Source organism: Sciurus vulgaris (genome assembly GCF_902686455.1).
Source record: "Sciurus vulgaris genome assembly, chromosome: 7".
In the NCBI taxonomy this organism is placed as follows: Eukaryota; Metazoa; Chordata; class Mammalia; order Rodentia; family Sciuridae; genus Sciurus; species Sciurus vulgaris.
Window position 1 is genome coordinate 97,684,256 of NC_136467.1, and position 20,597 is coordinate 97,704,852.

General features: G+C 39.0%; 1 protein-coding gene across 1 annotated transcript in view; it reads left to right on the forward strand.

Annotated features, from left to right (window-relative positions):
• EYS (eyes shut homolog) overlaps positions 1–20,597 on the forward strand; it is a gene marked incomplete at its 5' end in the record, with an annotated part of 1,696,555 nt that overhangs the window by 1,625,856 nt on the left and 50,102 nt on the right. Inside the window, 2 exon segments of the mRNA XM_079147376.1 lie at positions 13,916–14,082; positions 14,921–15,065. Coding sequence (XP_079003502.1) covers positions 13,916–14,082; positions 14,921–15,065 — 312 coding nt within the window.

The window sequence follows — 20,597 nt, forward strand, 5'->3', positions numbered from 1 at the left end:
TCCTCAATGAGGTGGCTTCCCTTGTAAGCATCAGGGATGCTTCCCTTTTCCAATAACCCTCCTCTGCAGCAGTTGCACTGATTGACTTTTTATCCTCTAGTGGCCTCATCAACCTTCCTGATCGGGAGGTAGTGTGACCCAGAGTTGCAAAGCTCCTTAGAGAAGTCCTCTTGTTCCCTGGGTTCAGGCTGACTTTGAGGGCAAGATACTGGTTTTTCTTGGCCTCTGTATTTAATTTCAATCTCTAAATTTAATCTTAACCATCAAGCAAGCCAGTCTCACCAGTCATAAAGTAAGAGTGCTGGGCTTTAATTCAATGTCTATAACTTTACAGTTATTTACCCTTTTATTTAACTGGAGTCTGTATTAGTACTGGAAGTTATCATTATATACTATCTGTTCTGTAGGTGATTGCTTATTATCACAATTTACCTAGGTTCTGTGTTCTTGAAGCAGTACCTCTGCAAAACAGGTAACAGTTTTACATAATGAAATTAGCAAGAGTAAAAATATATTCAGCTTGTATATAGCTATCTTGAATTTTTGGCTGAGCTCTACATTATATCCTGTTTGAGATCACAGTAGTTTTACAACAAGAACCAATCTTTTGAATATAACCTTAAAGAATCTGGAGTCTGACTTATTTTGGAGCCACTCTAACGTGCAGTAAGGTGGGAGGGGAGGCAGAGCCTTATCTCAGGTAAGGCATGGCTCTTTACAAATCTTAAGTGAAGTGTTCTAATTCTGATGTTGATCTTTACTTCTTTCTTAAATGTCATTTTAAGAAGTTTACATATATTGATTCCTGAGTCTATATGAACATTAGTTAACACAATTTAACATTATATATGAAACATGAATTAAAGAAAGGTTGAGAGAGCTTTTAACTTTCCTTTTGCATGGCAAAGTGGCAAAATGCTTTCATGTTTCACAATATTAACCTTTAAACAAATCAGGCTCTCACTAACTTTTAGAAATACATCTACATTTAAATTTTTTTATCTCAGTGTAAAATGTAACAAATTTTACATAACCCCTATTGATGACAGGTTCTATAATAGAACATTAAATGATAGAAATAAATCCCCAATAACATTTACTCTTCTTATAAGTTTAAAATTACCATTGCAGACAAGTTTAATTTGGAGAAGAGCAGCTTGATAAATTTTCTGCTTTGAAGGCTTGTATACCTGGAAAATATGAACACATTTAATATACAAAGAATGACCATTCCACAATTATTACCAAATTTAGTTTTTAAAGAAAAATTTAGACTCTGGAATATAGTACAATACTTTAACAGTTGTTGTTTAACCATAATTGTATAAACCCCAATTTTTAAGACTAGTTGTTCTAAAGAATAGAACTTAACAGACATAATATTGAGTAAATTTTACCAACTCATGAAAACACCAGTAATGTTTAATTACGTTACCCCATGGAATTTAAGGAGTTGAGATTACTCAATGTTATTTAATAATTAGCATTTTAACTTTGTAAATTAATCAGATGTCTCTAACAAACACGTTTGAGTAATCCCATACATGTCAACTCTAATTCACTCATTTTATTATTAAAAAAAAAAAAAACAAGACATCAGACAAGTGTACCAACAGTATTTGCTGTCTCTTTCCTGTTGAAGAAAAGTCCTAGAAAAATTGATGTTAGACATTTTATAAACATCAATATTTTATTAGTTTGACCACCTAGAGACTTGTGAGTTAATTTTAAAGACATTTTACTTCTATTAGTTTACCCAATTTAAATTGAACCTTTTTATATCACATGAATTAAAAGTATTTGGATCCATTTTTTTTATTTTAATTTTATGCGTGCTTATATTTAGTTGCACACAGACAGACAACACATAACACAAAAGCAAAAGCCTTGTAATATTTATCTCCATTGCAATGTAACAGAAGTTCAAAAATAACTCTAGAGTTGGATAAAAAGAACTGACCAAAAATCATTAACCTAGGTATGTAGGATCAAAATTGTGAGTTCAAAAAATATAGCATTTAAGAAAAACAAGAGTCCTAGAAGAAAAATGATAATGGTCATTAATTATAACATAACATGAGAGAGTGAGAAAGAGAAGGGCAGAGAGAAGAGGTGAGAGGGAGAGAGAGAGTGTTCTGTGTTGCAGCCCAGAAGAAATTTAAAATGGACACTTTTTTTTCCCCTGGGTTTGAGACTGGTCTCTCACTGCACCTTCTGGCTTCCTCCATTTACATTTCAATGTAAGCTTTGACTGAGATCTTAAAGGAGCTGAGATAACAGGTTCTAGCAGAAACTCGATGCCTAGGGCATTTTAACCCTTTTTCCTGGTTAGTAATCAATTCAGGTTTGGATGCAGAAAATTGTGAAACATTATCTCCCACTACTTTTGAGGAATGAGGCTGCTAAATCATACCCCTTACTGCAACATGTCTCTGACTGTTGGGCTGGTTACTCCCTCCACATCAGCCACCTCCCATAGGGAGGACTAGAATATGTATGCAGGACCTTGTGGCAGGAGGACTAGGTGGGCTGGGCAGGGGAATGGAAGCAGAAACAGAACGGGGTAAGGAGATGGAGAAGCAGGGACCGGAGGGGCAGACAGGTATCAGCGTGGTTTGTTAGCTGAGTCGAAGTTGGAGGAGGAGGAGGGATTAAGAGGGGGAGAAGAAGCCAAAAGGAGGCGTTCAAGTTTGCAGGAAGAGCAAAGAACACAAGAAACAAAAGACTTGAAGATAAGGAGTCCCTTTCCATCTGCCCGCTTGCTCACAGAATATGTGTGCCATTGCGTGGTCATTTTGGATTGATTATCTAAAGGGTACTGTGGCCAAATATCATTAAGTTTTGATGGCTTTAAGCCAGAGGTCAGGCAAAGGGTTCTAAAGTTGTCTAATAGACATCCCAAGGGTGAATCTGCCGGAATGAAGGACCCTGATCCCATGGTGGAGATTGATACAGCGAGTTAGTGGCCAGGGCATCCCAAGGTCAGAGTAGTCAACTGGAGACAAGAAAGCAGCACAGAGAAGGGGTCGTCACCCAAGCATCAGTCTGTGTGCCAGGCAAAAGCCGAGAGAGTTGAGAGCCTGACATCAGGATTTTCAAGAGAGAAAGCAAGCACGAAGAGGAGCCTCAACCCTGAGAGAGAATCTCCACCATAAAATCAGGAACCCACCCAGCAGATGAGACTGACAAAAGGGGCCAGTCGTAACTACAAAAGTTGTGGCTGGGGGTACCCCCACCCCTCAGCCACCTTGAGGGTCCCACACACTCAATGGTCGCTTCTCAGGTCGGCAGAGGAGTATTTAAGTCAGCCTAGGGGAACCTACCTAGGGAACTCACCAATCTGAAGTCCAGTGATGAATGCAGAGCAGAGCATCAGGGCGAATGGAAGGTAAGGCTGTGTCCAGAGGGCACTGGGGCATTAGATGGGGTTCCACTTGCTTAAGAGATAGTGGAAGAGCCCATCTGAGTCATGGCACCAATGTAAGAATCCAGAAACCACTCCGGACACAGGAACTCACATAAGAGAGTTTATTAAGCAAACAGACAGAGTGTCTCCCTGCAGGGTAAGAGAAAAAGTGAGAGGAAAAGAGAGAGAGAGCACACACAAGAGAGAGAATGAAAAGCCAGGAGGAGAGAGCATGAAAGCGAGGAAGAGAGAGAAAGCATGAAAAAAAATGGCAGTGGAGCTATCCCTAAGCAGTTGAATTCCGCAGGTTAACAGGGGATCAATAACGGAGAAGGATACTTGCAAGCTGACTGATGAACTAATAGCTAGCTAGGATGTTCACAGACGGACAAGAAGTTGGGAGGCGGGGAAATGACTGCAGTGTAAAGGGTGAGGAGCAGTTTTATATTATATTTTATACATGAGTCTTAGTCTTCCTTTTGAGAATTTCATAATGAAATTGTGGCTCAAACCACAAGCTACTCTTGTCAGGCCTTCCTTCAAGGTGGAGCTAACCAGATTTTTAATTACTGCCACTTCCATTGCATTCCACCCTCCCCCCGTGAGAATTCCATATGATTGCTACAAAGCAAACAGAGTTGCTGCACAGATCTGCTCATTTTCTCCCTTTTTCCTCCAGATCAAGCCAGCCTGCACAATTTCTTTGAAACCTCTGGTCCTTTCCTCCTCCCTGTGTAAAACTTTCCCATCTTGCTCATACATGCCAATTAAGGCAGAGGCTGGACCTCCACATTCAGCCCGCTAGGAAAACTGCTGATATAAACAGCACAACCTTTAAGTTTAAAAATAAACCAAAAACAAGCAAAGAATCATGTAACCACTTCCAAGTAATTTAGGGGATAAAATACCATAACAATTATAATCATATGCTTGTGATACAAATATTTTTCTTACAATGCTTTGTAATATTTTGTCATGTAATATTTTGTCTTCCTAAGGTTTTATGCATTTAGGAGGGAGTACTATCACCACCACGAGCCCTCCTACAACACACACTTCTAAGACCCATCTGAGACACCTTGGAATGGCCTGACTGCTCTCATCTCAACCTCTTTTCTTTCAGAATGTCCACGGAGCATCCTTCATGCTTCTCTCGGTTGTCGTCTTTCCCGTGGCTAACAAAGCCACATCCCTTTCTTCACAGAGACAAGAACTTGCCTGCATTAGAGAATCACTGCCTTCTTCCCAACCTGAGGCCAGATGCTATTCTGACCACAGTATCTCCTCTTTTCCCCCATGAGATTTCCCCTAAGGACTCTATTATGAATTGCTCTTACAATGCCAAGCATGGTTCACCACAACGCACCCACTTTGAAGCTCTCTGCTTAATAGCATTTGTGTAACTGAGTTATGACTATTCTTTCTAGCCAGAGAGACCTAGTGTTTTATTCCTGTGCATTCTAAAATGATTTTAATTCACTTCCTGGATCTTGTTGCTCTTAACCACTGTTCATGTAGAGTCATCCCCTATTGTTTCCTTTGTCCTCTTCTTACCACTTGCACAGCTTAATCTCTCTAAATCCTTCCTTCTTAGCACCAGCTCTGAAGTAATATCCTACAAGGATCCCTTGCCTTGTCTGAAAAATCGTCTTAAGCCTGGTTTCATTAAGATTCACTGTGAGTTTGTGTTCTGCATCCCAAATGAGCTTAGTTCCAGTTCTTTTCATGAAAAAGAACTCTTATCATGTCAACCCTAAACATCTCTATATAATAATAAAAATGTGAAATACCACCTGTGTTTTTGTGAACTGACAAGTATAAAAACACAAATAACCCTATATTTACCAAAGCTACTCATAGAATAATGTTCTATTAGATCATTGAATTTGAGAATGAAATTATTCTAAGATATCAGTGGCTGTTAGAATATGCCATTGCTTATATTATTATGCACTGAGAAGTCAAGAAATTTCTATTACAAGAAATTCCAGGAAAGGGACACAAAACATAAAATAAAATGCTAATGAACCATGCCTTCACATCACTTTATTTCACCACCATAGTTTAAGATTCCCAGATCTTTTGGTTGGATCAGAGTAAAGCACTGATGCAATCAGGTCTGTAGCTTTAAGAAAAAAAGAAAAATTTGGCTGCTGTCCCTGACCCCAAAAGTTAACTAAGAGCAGTTGTGTCTAGTATAAGGACCAGGAGTACCTGCTTCCTGAACTTTAATGAAGCATGGGCAGGGAGATAAGAGAGATGTGATATACAGAGTTAAGCCTAAGTCATAGTTGAGAAGAAAGAGAAAGACATGTGTTTTTTGAGTACCTACCATGCACTAGGTCCACATTGTGATAATGATCACACATTAAATTTCACTTAATCCTTAGAAAAATCTTGAGATATTTCTCTTCTTATTTCTGGGATAGGAGTTTTTGGGAGTGCGTGCTAAAGGTGGGGAAGGGGAACGCAACCCAGTCAGCTGCTTGCTTCCCTTTCTCTCCTGCACACACTGGGTGACAGCACAGGCCCTGGAATCAGACTGTCTTCAGATGCAGACTCCGCCACCTACCAGCTATTACTTTTAGAGGTCCATGTATTCATCAGCTTCTCCCATAAACCCTGAGGCAGATAGATCTCTTGACTCTACAGGTTTCATTATCTCATCTAAGTCACTTACAAAGGCTCACAGCAACCTCAGTTGCTCACACCAGCCTAGTTCTTACTTTGCTCTTCTTTTCTGCTTTATTTTATGAGGGCATTAAAGGGTACCCCTCAGGTACAGCTATGTAGTATGTGGGGCTGTTGCAAATGAAAATGCCAACTTCTTTGCTCAAAATGCAAAAAAAAAAAAAAAAAAAAGCCATTAAAGGTACTAAAATATATTTTCCTTTCTCCAATGGTCTTTCAGCTTTTTATTATCTTTTACTTATTATTTTTGTCATTTCAAGTTAAGAAAAATTAAAACATTAAATTAGCAGCATGAATTTTACCATTTATTTTTATATCGTTCAATATCCACTTGAAATGCCAACATAAGAGATTTAATCCATATGGAGGGTTGCCAAAATTATACACCAATATTCCATAGCTCATATATGTATATGCATACAGTGAAGACACTGCACAAAATTAAGGGAATTATCTGTTTTTCCCCTCCTGTTGTGTGCAAATTCTGCCAACTCTACTTTGAGCTTACCGATGGCTAAGGAAAAACTGAGAGGAAACATTTTCCATTTTTCCCTTCCCTATTCCATCATAATTTCCAGTACAAATAATTAAAAAACACAGGGAAGTAACAAGAGCAACTTTTGCCTTCTTTCTGTGTTTAAAGCAAGTTCCAGTTCAGATGGGAAGCAGGGCCTCTCCCCATTCAGCCATTAGGCACAAGACATTCACACAGCATTCTGTTATCATGGAAACATCACAAATCCAGACATGTGCGTGGGATAACAACAGGAAATCTTTTAATTATATATATATGTACCCCTCCCACTCATGTTGACTGTCCTACATACTTCTCTCTCAAAATGAAGTTCAAAGAGAGAAGCATTAGGAAGCTCAAGCCAGTAACAATGGAGCATAAAGTCAAACACAGGGCCTCTCTCAACTTGGATCCCATGTGACAGCACAGTTTGAATGCCCTGGCCCCCTGCATTTCTAATATCAGTCATCAAAACATAACTGAGGAGTCCTCCCGCCTCATACCCCTGGCTCCTCGTCTATGAACATACCGTCCACCATCACTGAGCCACTCCCAGTTGCTGCCTCAGCAGTTGCCTCCATCTTGGGACTCCACAACTACCACCATAGCCATCTCAGATAGCAGCCTCCATCTTTAGACTCTGGCCAGAGCCTCAAAGTCCAACATCAAAATCAATTTGTTGATTGCCGCAGATCGCCTGCCGTTTGCTCTTTGCCTTTCACCTGCCCTTCACCTGCCTGTCATGGAAGCCCCATGGTCACCCACCAACAAACTGATGTTTGCCCACAGATCACCTGCTACCTACTACTGCCTGGAAGTTCTTGTCAGAGTACCCACTGGTTTGATTACACATGGCTGCTGCCATCTTGGGACACTGGCCAGAGCCTGGGATTCCAGGGCCAAGGGGCCTACAAGTTTGCCACTGACACCACTGCCCATCTCATGGCATGGCTTCCTCAGTCTGGGGACACTGACCAGGATCTGGACCTCTATTGTTGGAATACCTGCAGGTCTGGCTGCACCTAAGGTCTTTCTGGTGGATGTGCTAGTAGCCGCCATCTGATTGCCTCTTTACAGGGTCACTCCTTTGTATGAGAACATCCCTGGTGATCTCTCTGCAAGATGGAACAGCATGGAGATCTTGGGACTGCACCAAGGCAGAGCCTGGGGAATCTGAAGTCCAGATCAATCAGATTGCAGTTGGGTCTGCGTAGGCCAGTCTGAGCCTGGCAGGCCTGTGGAAAGCTGGAGACTGGGGACAATTCCCAGAGCAAGCACAGGTTGGAGAAACTGGAGTAAACTGGGCTCTCTCCAGCTCACTGAGTTCTAAAGTGTGTGGAGACAGAAGAGACTGGCTACAACAAGCAGGAAGACTAGAAGAGGTTGTGAGGGCATCTTGTTATTGGCTCACCCACCCAACCAGTCCAGCACTGAATTGGAGCTACCATCACACTTCAGACAACCCCACCTACCAGAGGAAAAGGGAAGCTGAGAAAACTTTTGAAAGCCAATGGAAAAAAATCATTCATTCAGTTTTCCATTGAGATTTTCTCTTTTTTTTTTTTTCCCCCTCTCTCTCACATTGCTACCATCTTTGAATCCAAATATTTTTCATGCTTCAATTTTGAATGGGAAGTCTGAATAGTATATTACAGTTTTGTTGTGCATTCTTATATTTTTATTTCACCACTTTTATTCAATATAGTACTTGAAACTCTAGCCAGAGCTATTAGAGAGATGAAAGAAATTAAAGGGATATGAATAGGAAAAGAAGAACTCAAACTACCAATATTTGCCAACAGCATGATTATATATTTAGATGATCCACCAGAAAACTTCTAGAACTCATAAGTGAATTCAGCAAAGTAGCAGAATATAAAATCAATAACCATAAATCAAATCCATCCCTATACATAAGCAATGAATCTACTGCAAGAGAAATTAGAAAAACTACCCCATTCATAATAGCCTCAAAAAAATAAAATACTTGGGAATCAATCTAACAAAAGAGGTGAAAGATCTCTACAATGAAAATTACAGAACACTAAAGAAAGAAATTGAAGACCTTAGAAGATGGAAAGATCTTCCATGCTCTTAGATAGACAGAATTCATATTGTCAAAATGGCCTTGATGCTACTAAAACTGTTATACAGAGTTAATGCAATTCCTATTAAAATTCCAATGACATTTTTCATAGAACTAGAAAAAGCTATCAGGAAATTTGTGGAAAAATAAGACCCAGAATAGTCAAAGCAATCCTTAGCAAGAAACATGAAGCAGGAGGCATCACACCAGACCTTAAACTATACCACAGAGCAATAATAACAAAAATGGCATGGCATTGGCACAAAAATAGACAGGTAGACCAATGGTACAGAATAGAAGACACAGAGACAAACCCACATAAATAAGATCACCTCATACTAGACAAAGACACCAAAAATATGCATTGGAGAAAAGATAGCCTCATCAACAAATGGTGCTGGGAAAATTGGAAATCCATATGTAGCAAAATGAAATTAAACCTCTATCTCTCACCTGCACAAAAATCAACTCAAACTATATCAAAGACTTAGGCACCTAATAGAATAAAAAGTAGGCCCAAAGCTTTATCGTGTCAGCTTAAGACCTGACTTCCTTAACAAGACTCCTAAAGCACAAGAAGTAAAATTAAGAGTCAATAAATGGGATGGATTCAAACTAAAAATCTTCTCAGCAAAGGAAACAATCAATAATATGAAGAGAGAGCCTACAGAGTGGGAGAAAATCTTTACCACATGCACTTCAGATAGAGCACTAATCTCCAGAATTTATAAAGAACTCAGAAAACTTCACACCAAAAATACAAATAACCAATCAAAAAATGGGTTAAGGAACTGAGCAGACACTTCACAGAAGAAGATATACAATTGATCAACAAATATATGAAAAATGTTCAACATCTCTAGTAGTTAGAGAAATGCAAATCAAAAAAACTCTAAGATTTTATCTCACTCCAATTAGAATGGCTATTATCAAGAATACAAACAACAATAGGTGTCAGCAAGGATGTAATGAAAAAGGTACACTCATATGTCGCTGGTAGGATTGCAAATTGGTGCAGCCACTCTGGAAAGCAGTATGGAGATTCCTCATAAAACTTGGAATTCATCCACCATTTGACCCAGCTATCCCACTTCTCAGTTTACACCCAAAGGGCTTAAAATCAGCATGCTACAGTGATGCAGCCACATTAATGTCTATAGCAGCTCAATTCACAATAGCTAGATTGTGAAACCAACATAGATGCCCTTCAGTAGATAAACGGATAAAGAAACTGTGGTATATATACACAATGGAAAATTACTCAGACATAAAGAAGAATAAAATTATAGGATTTGCAATTAAATAGATGGAGTTGGCGAATATCATGCTAAGTAAAATAAGCCAATCCCAAAAAACCAAAGGCCGAATGTTTTCTCTGAAAGGTGGATAATGATACATAACAGGGTGAGGGGGTAAGGGAAGAATGGATGAATGTCGGACTATGTAGATGGAAATGAGGGGAGTGGAGGGGGCGGGAGAAGGAAAGATGGTGAAATGAGACATACATATTACCCTATGTACATATATGATTACATGAATGGTGTGACTCTACATCACGTACAACCAGAGAAATGAAAAGTTGTACTCCATTTGTGTACAATAAATCAAAAAATGCATTCTGCTGACACATATAACTAAAAAGAACAAACAATAAAAAATCCCAATAAATGGGATTGATTGAAACTAAAAAGCTTCTCAGCAAAAGAAACAATCAGTAATGTGAAGAGAGAGCCTACAGAATGGGAGAAAATCTTTACCAAACACACCTCAGATAGAGTATTAATCTCCAGGATATATGCAGAACTCAAAAAACTTAACACCAAAAAGGCAAATAACACAGTAAATAAATGGTCTAAGGAACTAAACAGACACTTCACAGAAGAATAAATACAATCGATCAACAAACATATGAAAAATGTTCATCATCTCTAGCAATTAGAGAAATACAAATCAAAACTACTCTAAGATTTCATCTCACTCCAGTTGGAATGGTAATTATCAAGAATGCAAGCAACAGTAAATGTTGGCAAGGATGTGGGGAAAAAGGTACACTCATACATTTTTAGTGAGACTGCAAATTGATGGAACCACTCTGGAAAGCAGTATGGAGATTCCTCAGAAAACTTGGAATGGACCCACCATTTGACCCAGCTTTCCCACTCCCAAAGGACTTAAAATCAGCATACTACATTGATAGGGCCACATCAATATTTATAGCAGCTCAATTCACAATAGCTAAACTATGGAACCAACCTAGATGCCCTTCAACAGATGAATGCATAAAGAAACTGTGGTACATATACACAATGGAATAATACTCAACCTTAAAGAAGAATGAAATTACAGCATTTGCAGGTAAATGGTTGGAGTTGGAGAATATCATGCTAAGTGAAATAAGCCAAACCCAAAAAATCAAAGGCCAAATGTTTTCTCTGATATGTAGATGCTGATCCATAATGGGGGTGGGATGGGGAAGAATGTAGGAACTTTAAATTGAGCAGAGGAGAGTGAGGAGAGGGGAGGGAGTATGGGGATGGAAAGGATGATGGAATGAGACAGACATATTACCCTATGTACATGTATGACTACACTAGTGTGACTGGACCATGTACAGCCAGAGGAAGGAGAAGCTGCTCTCCATTTGTGTACGATGTGTCAAAATGCATCCTACTACCATGTATAACTAATTAGAACAAACTTAAAAATAAAAAAAGAGAAAAAACTTAGCTGGGGAAACTGTTAAAGCAGTATTTTCAGGATCTATTTCTTCAGAATCATTGTCAATTTCTTCCTTTCTCACCTTTTCATCCCAAATGGTCTGTCCTTCAAATTTTTCATTATAAAGCACAAAACAAATGTCATGCCTTTTTTCTGTCCCCTGTGTCATTGCCTTAATTTAGCTAGACCTTCATCGTTCCTCTTCTGAATCACTGAATGACCTCCCAGTGAGGCTCCTCCTCTGCCTCTATGTCCTACACCAACATTGCTATGAGATTCTTCAAAATCCAGATCTAATGTAGTTCTCTCATTCTAGATCCTTTCATGATTCCAAAGAGTCTCAAAACATTTAGATCATTCGTTATGGAATACTATGCCCTTGAATCCAGCCCTTTCTGCCTATTCAGTTTCTTTTCTTGCCATAGACAATAAATACCAGCCCGGCCCAAGATTCAGCAATTCTTCCTGCCCCTTCTGGATTTTTTAATGCTGCTCCCTCAGTGCTCTTCAGCACCTCCCCCTTGCTCATCTATCAGCTTATCATTTCCTAGATTAGCTTGAAAACCAATTCAAAAATCACCTCCTTTGAACTTCCTGATCTTCATCCCTACCCATCTTAATGACCATCCCCACTTTGTTCCTACCATGCTTCCCATGGCACTTTAGGGGAAAAAAAAACAAAAACAAAAAACTCCTGTCTCCCCCTAACCAGGCTGTTGAGCACCCTGAGGATGATCTTACGTTCCTAGCATGATATAGACTCTCAATGTCAGAGGAAGGAGGAGTGGTGGCAATACAGAAAGGAAAGAATGGAACTCTAATGTAGCTACTCTCCCTCCATCTTGTAGTTCAGCTGGCAGAATATGGTCCCCCTTCCAACATCCCGCACAATCTGAAAGACATTTCAAATGCCCAGTAGAATTTCACAAAAAGATCTGATTCACAAACTACAGGAAAATCTCACTGTTTTTCTTTCCCTGCCCTCTCTCTCAATTTCTTCTCTACCTCAGCAGCTGCCTGAAAAACTGTCTCCAATCTCTAGTAATAGTTTTTTTCTTTTTGCCTTTCTAATGGCTGTCCTGGATCTTTATTTTCCCCTAAGAGTTATTTTCATTTTAAATATATGACTTGGTCAATCTGTTGAAGCAGTGTAGGTGAGGAGAGAGGGAAAGAGACAGAGAGACAGAGACTTGCTATACATTACCATTGGGATTGGCATGTCACTTCACACAGATGCTCTCACAATGGGCGCATAGTCCACTCACCTAGAGAGCTTTCAAAACTGCCCAGCTCAGGCCCCATGGCAGACCTTTTGAAAAAGCAGAACTGGACTTCAGGTATATCCAAGTAATATTTCTGTTTTCCTTTTTCCAGTGTCTTAGGAAGCCCAGCTCCCTATCCTGTTTAGAAACCAATCCCTGAAGATACTTCTCTCCTTTACCCTGATCAAACTAACAGTAGAAGCCATGTCATCAGACAAGGTATCACTTTACAGGCACAAAAGTGGGAGGCTCTGCATACTCATAACAAGTTTGTTCATATCCTTGGACTCATTTCTTCTTTCCCACCCATGCTTACACTTCTTACCTCTGTAGGTTCTTATATTCTTCTCACAAGGAGTTGTTGCTTCAGTTCCCTGCCTGCAAGCTTCAGTATTGAGCTCCTCTTTTACGCCAATCACAATAAAAAAAAAAAAAAAAACAAACAAACAAACAAACACTTTCAGAAATTGGGTGATATATTGGTCCCTGATCTATCCTGCCTTACATTTGCCAATCACCCCAGAGTACTCTAATCCCACCAAGCCTACTGCTAGGATCCTCCTCTAGTGACTGATGCTGGTTCTCACCCAACTACTTTCTTTGTCCTATGGGTCTTCAAGCTGAAACTTCCTGAAACTCACTATGTCACATAGTTGGCTCTGAATTAATGGAAGGAAGAGAAAGAGAAGAGGGAACAAAGAAACAATTACTCATAATAGGTCATATGGGCTATGGTCAAGAGCTTTTGTAATAGAACAATGATAACATGCTCTGAGCAATGCTAGGAATGAGTGTTTTTTTTTTTTGTTTTTTTTTTTTTTCTACTCTCAACAAGTCATAGAGAAAACTTGGAAGCTGATACTAGGTTATCTCGGCCTTTTGAATTTTGTTAATTACAGGATTCTGCTTTATTGTAAAGTTCTCTTTATTATAGATCGCACACTGAATTTCATTCAGACAAAAAAAGAAATTCTAATATCATTCAACTCTTAGATATTGATCATTTCCTGGCTTGACCAGAACCCTCCTATCTTCAAAGAAATAAACTATTAGTTCTCAAATAGTTTGGGGGTTGTGAATAATAATAGCCAGTTGCACACATGCCTAAAAACCAATAAGAAACTCAACGTCTGTTATAATCATGCTTGTCTACAATTTAGGCCTGGACAGTAAAATGAAGCTGACTGGATTCCTGAATTTCCTCTCAGTGAGTGTTCCTGTGCACCTTTTCATTCCAGGGCTCAATGGCGATGACTTCCTGGCAGTGGGTCTGTTGAACGGCAGTGTGGTTTACAGTTATAACCTGGGATCTGGCATAGCAAGCATCAGGAGCGAGCCCCTTGATCTGAGCCTTGGAATCCACACCGTCCATCTGGGAAGGTTCTTCCAAATGGGCTGGATGAAGGTAAAGAGGCTTCATTTCATCAGTCCCAAAAATTTACTGAGCATTCACATGCTGGTCTATTAGTGCTAAGGTGCAGAGGCAGATGGGACAGGATGCCCTCACCCACAGAGTTCAAGTGCACCAAACAGGAGAGGAGAGATAACCACAATCAGGTGTTGTAAGAGTCAATCTGAGGGATCACTAACATAGGTAAGGCTAAGAGACGGGGCTCAGGAAATGCCTCCCAGAAAAGGTGATGCTTGAGCATAACTTTGGATAAACAGAAAGCAGAAAAAAGAATAGTAGCCAGTGTGAGCTTAAGGAATGCAAGCAGTTTTGTGTAGCTTTCAGGTGAGGGAGTGAGAGAGCAAGAGGTGGGATTCAAGGTAGACAAAGTCTGTATTATCTAGTACTTACATGTCAATCTGGGAGTTTTATCCAGAGAGCTTTGAAGAGACACTTAAGATTGGGGGAGAGTTGGGTACCATGGTTCATTTCTACTTTTTTGACAAATGAGTCTGGTGGATATATTGAAAATGAATGGAAGAGGGGCCAAAGCTAGACAAAGGGGTACCAGCAGGATGTCAGTTCCTAATCTTTGAAGAACTGTGATTTTGAATAAAATCCAAAATGATGACTGCTATATTAATATATCTTTGTTAACAGATACCAGCAGAGAAGCAGAGAATTGAGTAGTTTCATGTTCTTTATTTCTTCAAAATTCTAATCTTTAGAAATTTCTCATGCCAAGTTAATGGGAAATAACAAAAGAATATCTTAACAGTTCACCCTGGGAAATTAATTCACCCTGGAGAATTAATGTCTTTTTTAATCAGTTTTGATTTTTTTTCTTTCAAAGGTAGATGACCATAAAAATAAGTCTGTCATATCCCCAGGAGAACTGGTCGGTCTCAATGTCTTCAGTCAGTTTTATGTAGGTGGTTACAGTGAATACACTCCAGATCTCTTACCAAATGGAGCCAATTTTAAAAATGGTTTTCAAGGTAAGGCATGAGCAGTTTTTATACTATAGCTATTTGTTTCAAGTATTAAGAGAAAGAAAATGATTTTAAGGCATATTCTTGTAGTTCTCAAACCAGCCATGGGGATTCTTTTCTAATCAGAATTAATCAAAGTTTTATTGAAAACTTTGTTCATCATTTTTTGATCACTTACTACATGTTTACTAGATATTTAGGATTTTTTAATGTTTTCAAAACAGAGATTCCTGCATTCATAAATTTACATTCTATTTGGATATAGGAGGGAACAGACACTATAAACTAAATATAATAGAGAAGTAAATTACATAGTAAAATAATATGATAAATTCTATGGGGAAAAAAGCAAATGTGATCTGGGGGGATCAGAAATATAAGTAATTATTTACATAGGATACTTTTTAATGTAGACTGATAGGGTTACTGTAAAATTTGAAACTCTGCCTAATTTTGGAGTGTACTCCATATAAAAGGTGAGAAACTGAAATCAGTCTGCTCATACCACCAAGATGTGACCCACAGAGGCAACACCAAGCCAAGAAGAATAAGAGGTAACGTTGTGCTTTAGTAAACAATTGCCTTACCATACTCTGTCTCCTTTTGTTCAAAAAGAAACATTGAGGAAATGAGAGGGAGTGAGGGGTATGAAAAAATGGTGGAATGACACAGACATCATTACCCTGTGTACATATATGATTACACGAATGGTGTGAATCTACATGGTGCACAACCACAGAAACGAAATGATGTACCCCATTTGTGTACAATGAATCCAAATGCAGTCTGTAAAAATCAAAAATATAAATAAATAATAAAAAATAAAAAAGAAACATTGGTTGAGATCTTCCTTATAAAGCTTATTCATAGTACAGTAATGAAATAAAAACCTGCTTTGAACTGGCATAATAATTCACTTGGTGAATAGTCTTTGTGATGGAGAGTATTTGGTCACAAGGCTACTCATGTACTGTCCTCAGCCAGTCACCCAGAAAGCCTAGCCTCCATCAGAAGTCTGGCTGTAAGGGCCAGGAGGTAAAGCGCATCCCTGGAAAGGGAGCTGCCCTCCAGCACAGCTCAGACACTTCAGTTCTCCGCCTGCTTTCAGCCATCTTTTCCCTGCCTTTACTGATGCCTGCCCAAACACAAATGCAGGAGGCCCTGTACTTGAAACATATGAAAGCAATATAGCCAATCCTGTATAACACAAGGTCAAGTTCTAATAAAGTTACTTCTTTCTGCCAAGGCTATCAAAGAAAGTTTTTCTTTGAATATGTAATCAGTATTAATTCTCCGAAGAGTGTCTTAAAGATGAGTTTAAAGTATATTACAGCCCCGTGCTAAAATGTAATAAAGAACTCAACAGTTCTTTCATAGCAGGAGATAATCTGAAACGGACTGTACGGGAATAACAAATCAATGAGTTTTTAAAAACATTATATAAGAGATGGGTGAGCTTATAAATGTGAAGAAGTACATCTTCCATTCAGTGAAGCAGAGACTCTGTCGGGGGTGCCCAAAACATGATGTGGTTTATTCACAGACACAGTTCACACGTAAAAGTTTCGGGTTAGATAATTCCTCTATGTAAGAGGCTGCAATTGCATAGGGATCAGAGTGTGAACTCCAGTACACCACTGCCAGGGTATGTGCCCCGGCACCACCTGACTCGTCACCTAACCTCCTGTGCCTCAACTGTAAAATAGGATAATACAGCACGTCTCTTGCTTTGTCATTCTGAGAGTGATTTACTGGAGACATAAATTCATGCCTGGTTTAGTGAGAATCCTCTTTAGCAATGATGACAGTACTGGAGATGGCAGAGGCACAACTTCACCATACGCTTGCCTTCTTCTCTGCTCCACAGTGGTGGAGAGCTCGGGCTCTGCAATCAGACTGTTTTCAGAGGTAGGTCCTGCCACCCAGAAGCTGTGTGACTTTAGCCTGCTACCTAACCTGAGCCTCCATTCTCTCCTCTGTAAAAAAAAAAAAAAATCTATCCCATAGGGTTCGTATGGGTTAATCAATTAAGAAAAATGATTGTGCTATGTTTTGCCCAGAAACCAGTTCACAATAAACACCAATAAATATTATTAATACTCCATACTCTGTCATAGGATTTGATGTTTTCAAATGTATTGAAGGATAGTGCATCCTGGGTTTCTTTGTGCTGTTTTGTTTTTTTTTTCCCATTCTATGGGGATCTTTTCTTCATATTTTAACAATGAGAATAAAGCAAGGATTTTGTCAAGACCTGTCACTTTCTCCTGAAGTGTGGCAGTGAGCCCAAGTCCAACACGTAAATAGCTGACCCTTTTGACAGAAACACTGGAACTATATACTCCTGGGAGCTTTGCATCTGCCACAGTTCTTAGACTTAGCATCTCCTTGGTAATTGCCACTTAGTTCCCAGCCTTGTGGGAGATCTAAGACCTTGGAAGCCCCTCATTTTTATCATTTGTCTTTTGAATCTTCTTTCCATGTGTCTTCCTCCATTATATACCAGAATTGACTATTTGTTACAAATCATGGACAATTATTACCATTTTACTATAACAACCAAATATTCCGGAAACCCACATTTCCCCAAAGCTCTACCATCTCTTAAGAATCATAGACATTAACTTCTTAAAAATACAGACTTCTGCACCCTACCTCAAAATTACTTAATTGAAATCTTAATTGATGGGGTATAAAATTTTACATTTCTAACAATACTTCCCAGATTTGGAAATTACTGCATTACTTAATAACAACAGAGAAAATAGAATTTTATGGAAGTATTTACTAATCGGGGTAAAATTGTGGCATTTGCTATAAAACGGCAATGAAATCACACTGTAAAAGATTATCTGATTTAGGCTTTCATAGTTCTATAAACCCTCTTGATAAATAACTCTACTCCAAAAATTTGCCATCTAAACTACAAATCCTTACTGCAAATAAAGTTCATTTGTTGCTGTTGTTGTTCTGACAATGACTGGTAATAAACCATCTCTTTTCCTATGGCCTTTCATGCTCGTGAAGACATTGAGGTTAACTAGGTTAAATAATTCACATATGCCAGGCAAACCGGGCCACAGTGCTTTACCTGACCTAATGAGAGCATTTCCTTTGCTCTCCAAAGTTGCATCTATTACAAAGCCGATGCGCTCTTAAGTGAGGTTCATAGTCTTTCTTAGGCTCGACAAGAAAGGAAGGGGAAAAAGGAAGGAGGGGATGAAGGAAGGGAAAGCAGGTGGGAGGGGAAGAAGAAACTAAAAAGGTTAGACTACAGTGAGAATAAGCTACTATTCTCTGTTACCTGTAGAAAATCTGTTGCACAGTTAAATATTCTAAAGCCTGCTATAGAAATAGAAGTAGGGTCAAACATCTCTTCTCACTAAAAGGCCTCTCTTATACACTCCTTTTTTTCTTTTACTGTCATTACCAGTCTTCCCAATACTCATTTGAATCCTTTGTGCAATAGTTCTCAAATGGTGTTCCCTGCACCAGCAATATCAGCATCCCTGGAAAGTTTGTTGGAAATGAAATTCTTACGGAATCAGAAACTTGGGGCATAGGTTCCAGGAATATGAATTTTAATGATCCCTATATGTGATTCTGGTGCAGCTGAAGTTTGAGAACTGCTGCTTCCTGTCATCTTAAACTCTGCACTAACCCTATTACTTGCCACATGGGAATGCTGTTAACACACTGTTGCATCATGTCATTTGACTGCTCAAAACCTCAGCAAGCACTCCATCAACTCTGAAGTGATGACTGAATGCTTCACTGGACTTTCTAAAGCCCATATAACTCTCCCATACTTACCTTGCCTCCCAACATTCTTTATTCCATTAAAACCTATTTCCCTCAGTCTGGGATTGCCAGAGAAACAGAATCAATAGGGTGTTTATATTTATATAGAAAGAAAGAGAATTATAAGGAATTGGCTCATATGATTATGGAACCAAGAGCTGTAGTCAGCAAGCTGGAGACCAGGAGTACCAATGTGTACCAGGGGAAAACCAGGGAGCAAATAGGGTCAGCAGCAGTCTAAAAGCCATCAAGTTCAGGACTGAAAAACAGCTGCTGTTTCAGTGCAAACACACCAGCTTAAGTGGCCAGGCAGGAGTTCCCTCCTGCTCAGCCTTTCTGTTCTATTCAAGGCTACCATTGATTGGATGAGGCCCATCTACATTAGGGAGGGTGATTCATTTAGTCTACCAATTTAAATGTTAATCTTTTCCAGAAACAGACATACACACATACTCCCTGTTTGGTCAATATATGGACTGCCTATGTCCCAGTCAAGTTGACACATAAAATTGTCACAATGTCTAATCATTGATGTGTGTGTGTGTGTGTGTGTGTGTGTGTGTGTGTGTGTGTGTGTGTTAGTTATTCTCCCTGCCTAAGCCCTTTCTCAAATCAATGCCCTCCACCACTTCAAATTCCATTTGCCTTGAAGGCCAGCTCAAACCCCGTCTCCCCAGTGAGGGCCTGCTCTCTGAGCCCTCAACCTGAGATCCCTCTTTGAAGCCTCTGAAACTCCCTGTCCTTGCCCACTTAGCATTTAACCATCTGGCATAATAATAATAATAATAATAATAATAATAATAATAATAATAATAATAAATATATATATATATATATATATATATATAGAATGCATGTCTCAACTTCCTAAGAAATGTTTAGCTTATGGAAAAACAGGAACTGTAGCTTTGAGTTATAATAGATCTCCATAGAACCTGGAATGGTTCATTCACATAATCCATGCTTGTGAGAAGCTGCAACTATTAGACTATTTCCCTGATTCTTTACGTTTATGCATGACCAAGTGACCGAGTTCTGGCCAGTTGGATGTCAGCCAGAGTGATATTTGCTGCTTCTAGGCCTTACCTTGAAAATCTTCTGTATAATCCTCTACTTTCTTTGCTAACCCACTCCAACTCCATTGGTACTGAGTGCTCATTGGTACTGAGGCTAATTAAATATTTGTTATTAACTGAATAGAATAAACATGAGATAGATGCAGATTCATTAACAGTAATGGAAATGATATTATTCTAATCTAAAAATATCCAACACTGTCACTACAGTTTCCTGCTAGTTCAATATTTTTTATTTATTTATTTATTTTTGGGGGGGGGGGTGGTGCTGGGGATCGAACCCAGGGCCTTATGCTTACAAGGCAAGCACTCTACTGACTGAGTTATCTCCCCAGCTCCCTTTTTATTTTTTTAAAATTTTTTCAAACAGGAGTACATTTGAGTTTACCACAGTAACTTTTAAACCTTCTTTTTGTCTTCCTCACACTGAAAACCAAACCTATCACTTACTTGGTAACTAGCCAGTGTTACCTTCCATTACATATGTGCTCATGACTCCAAAAGTCTTTATTAAAACTATATTATTACATGTAGGATATAAAGATTATGTATTGAATGCCTGTTTCATGGTGCTATACTAAGGCGATTCTTTTTTATTGACTTTATTAATAGGAAAAAATTATAAACCTGTCACAAATGCTACTGTAATCACTATAATTGT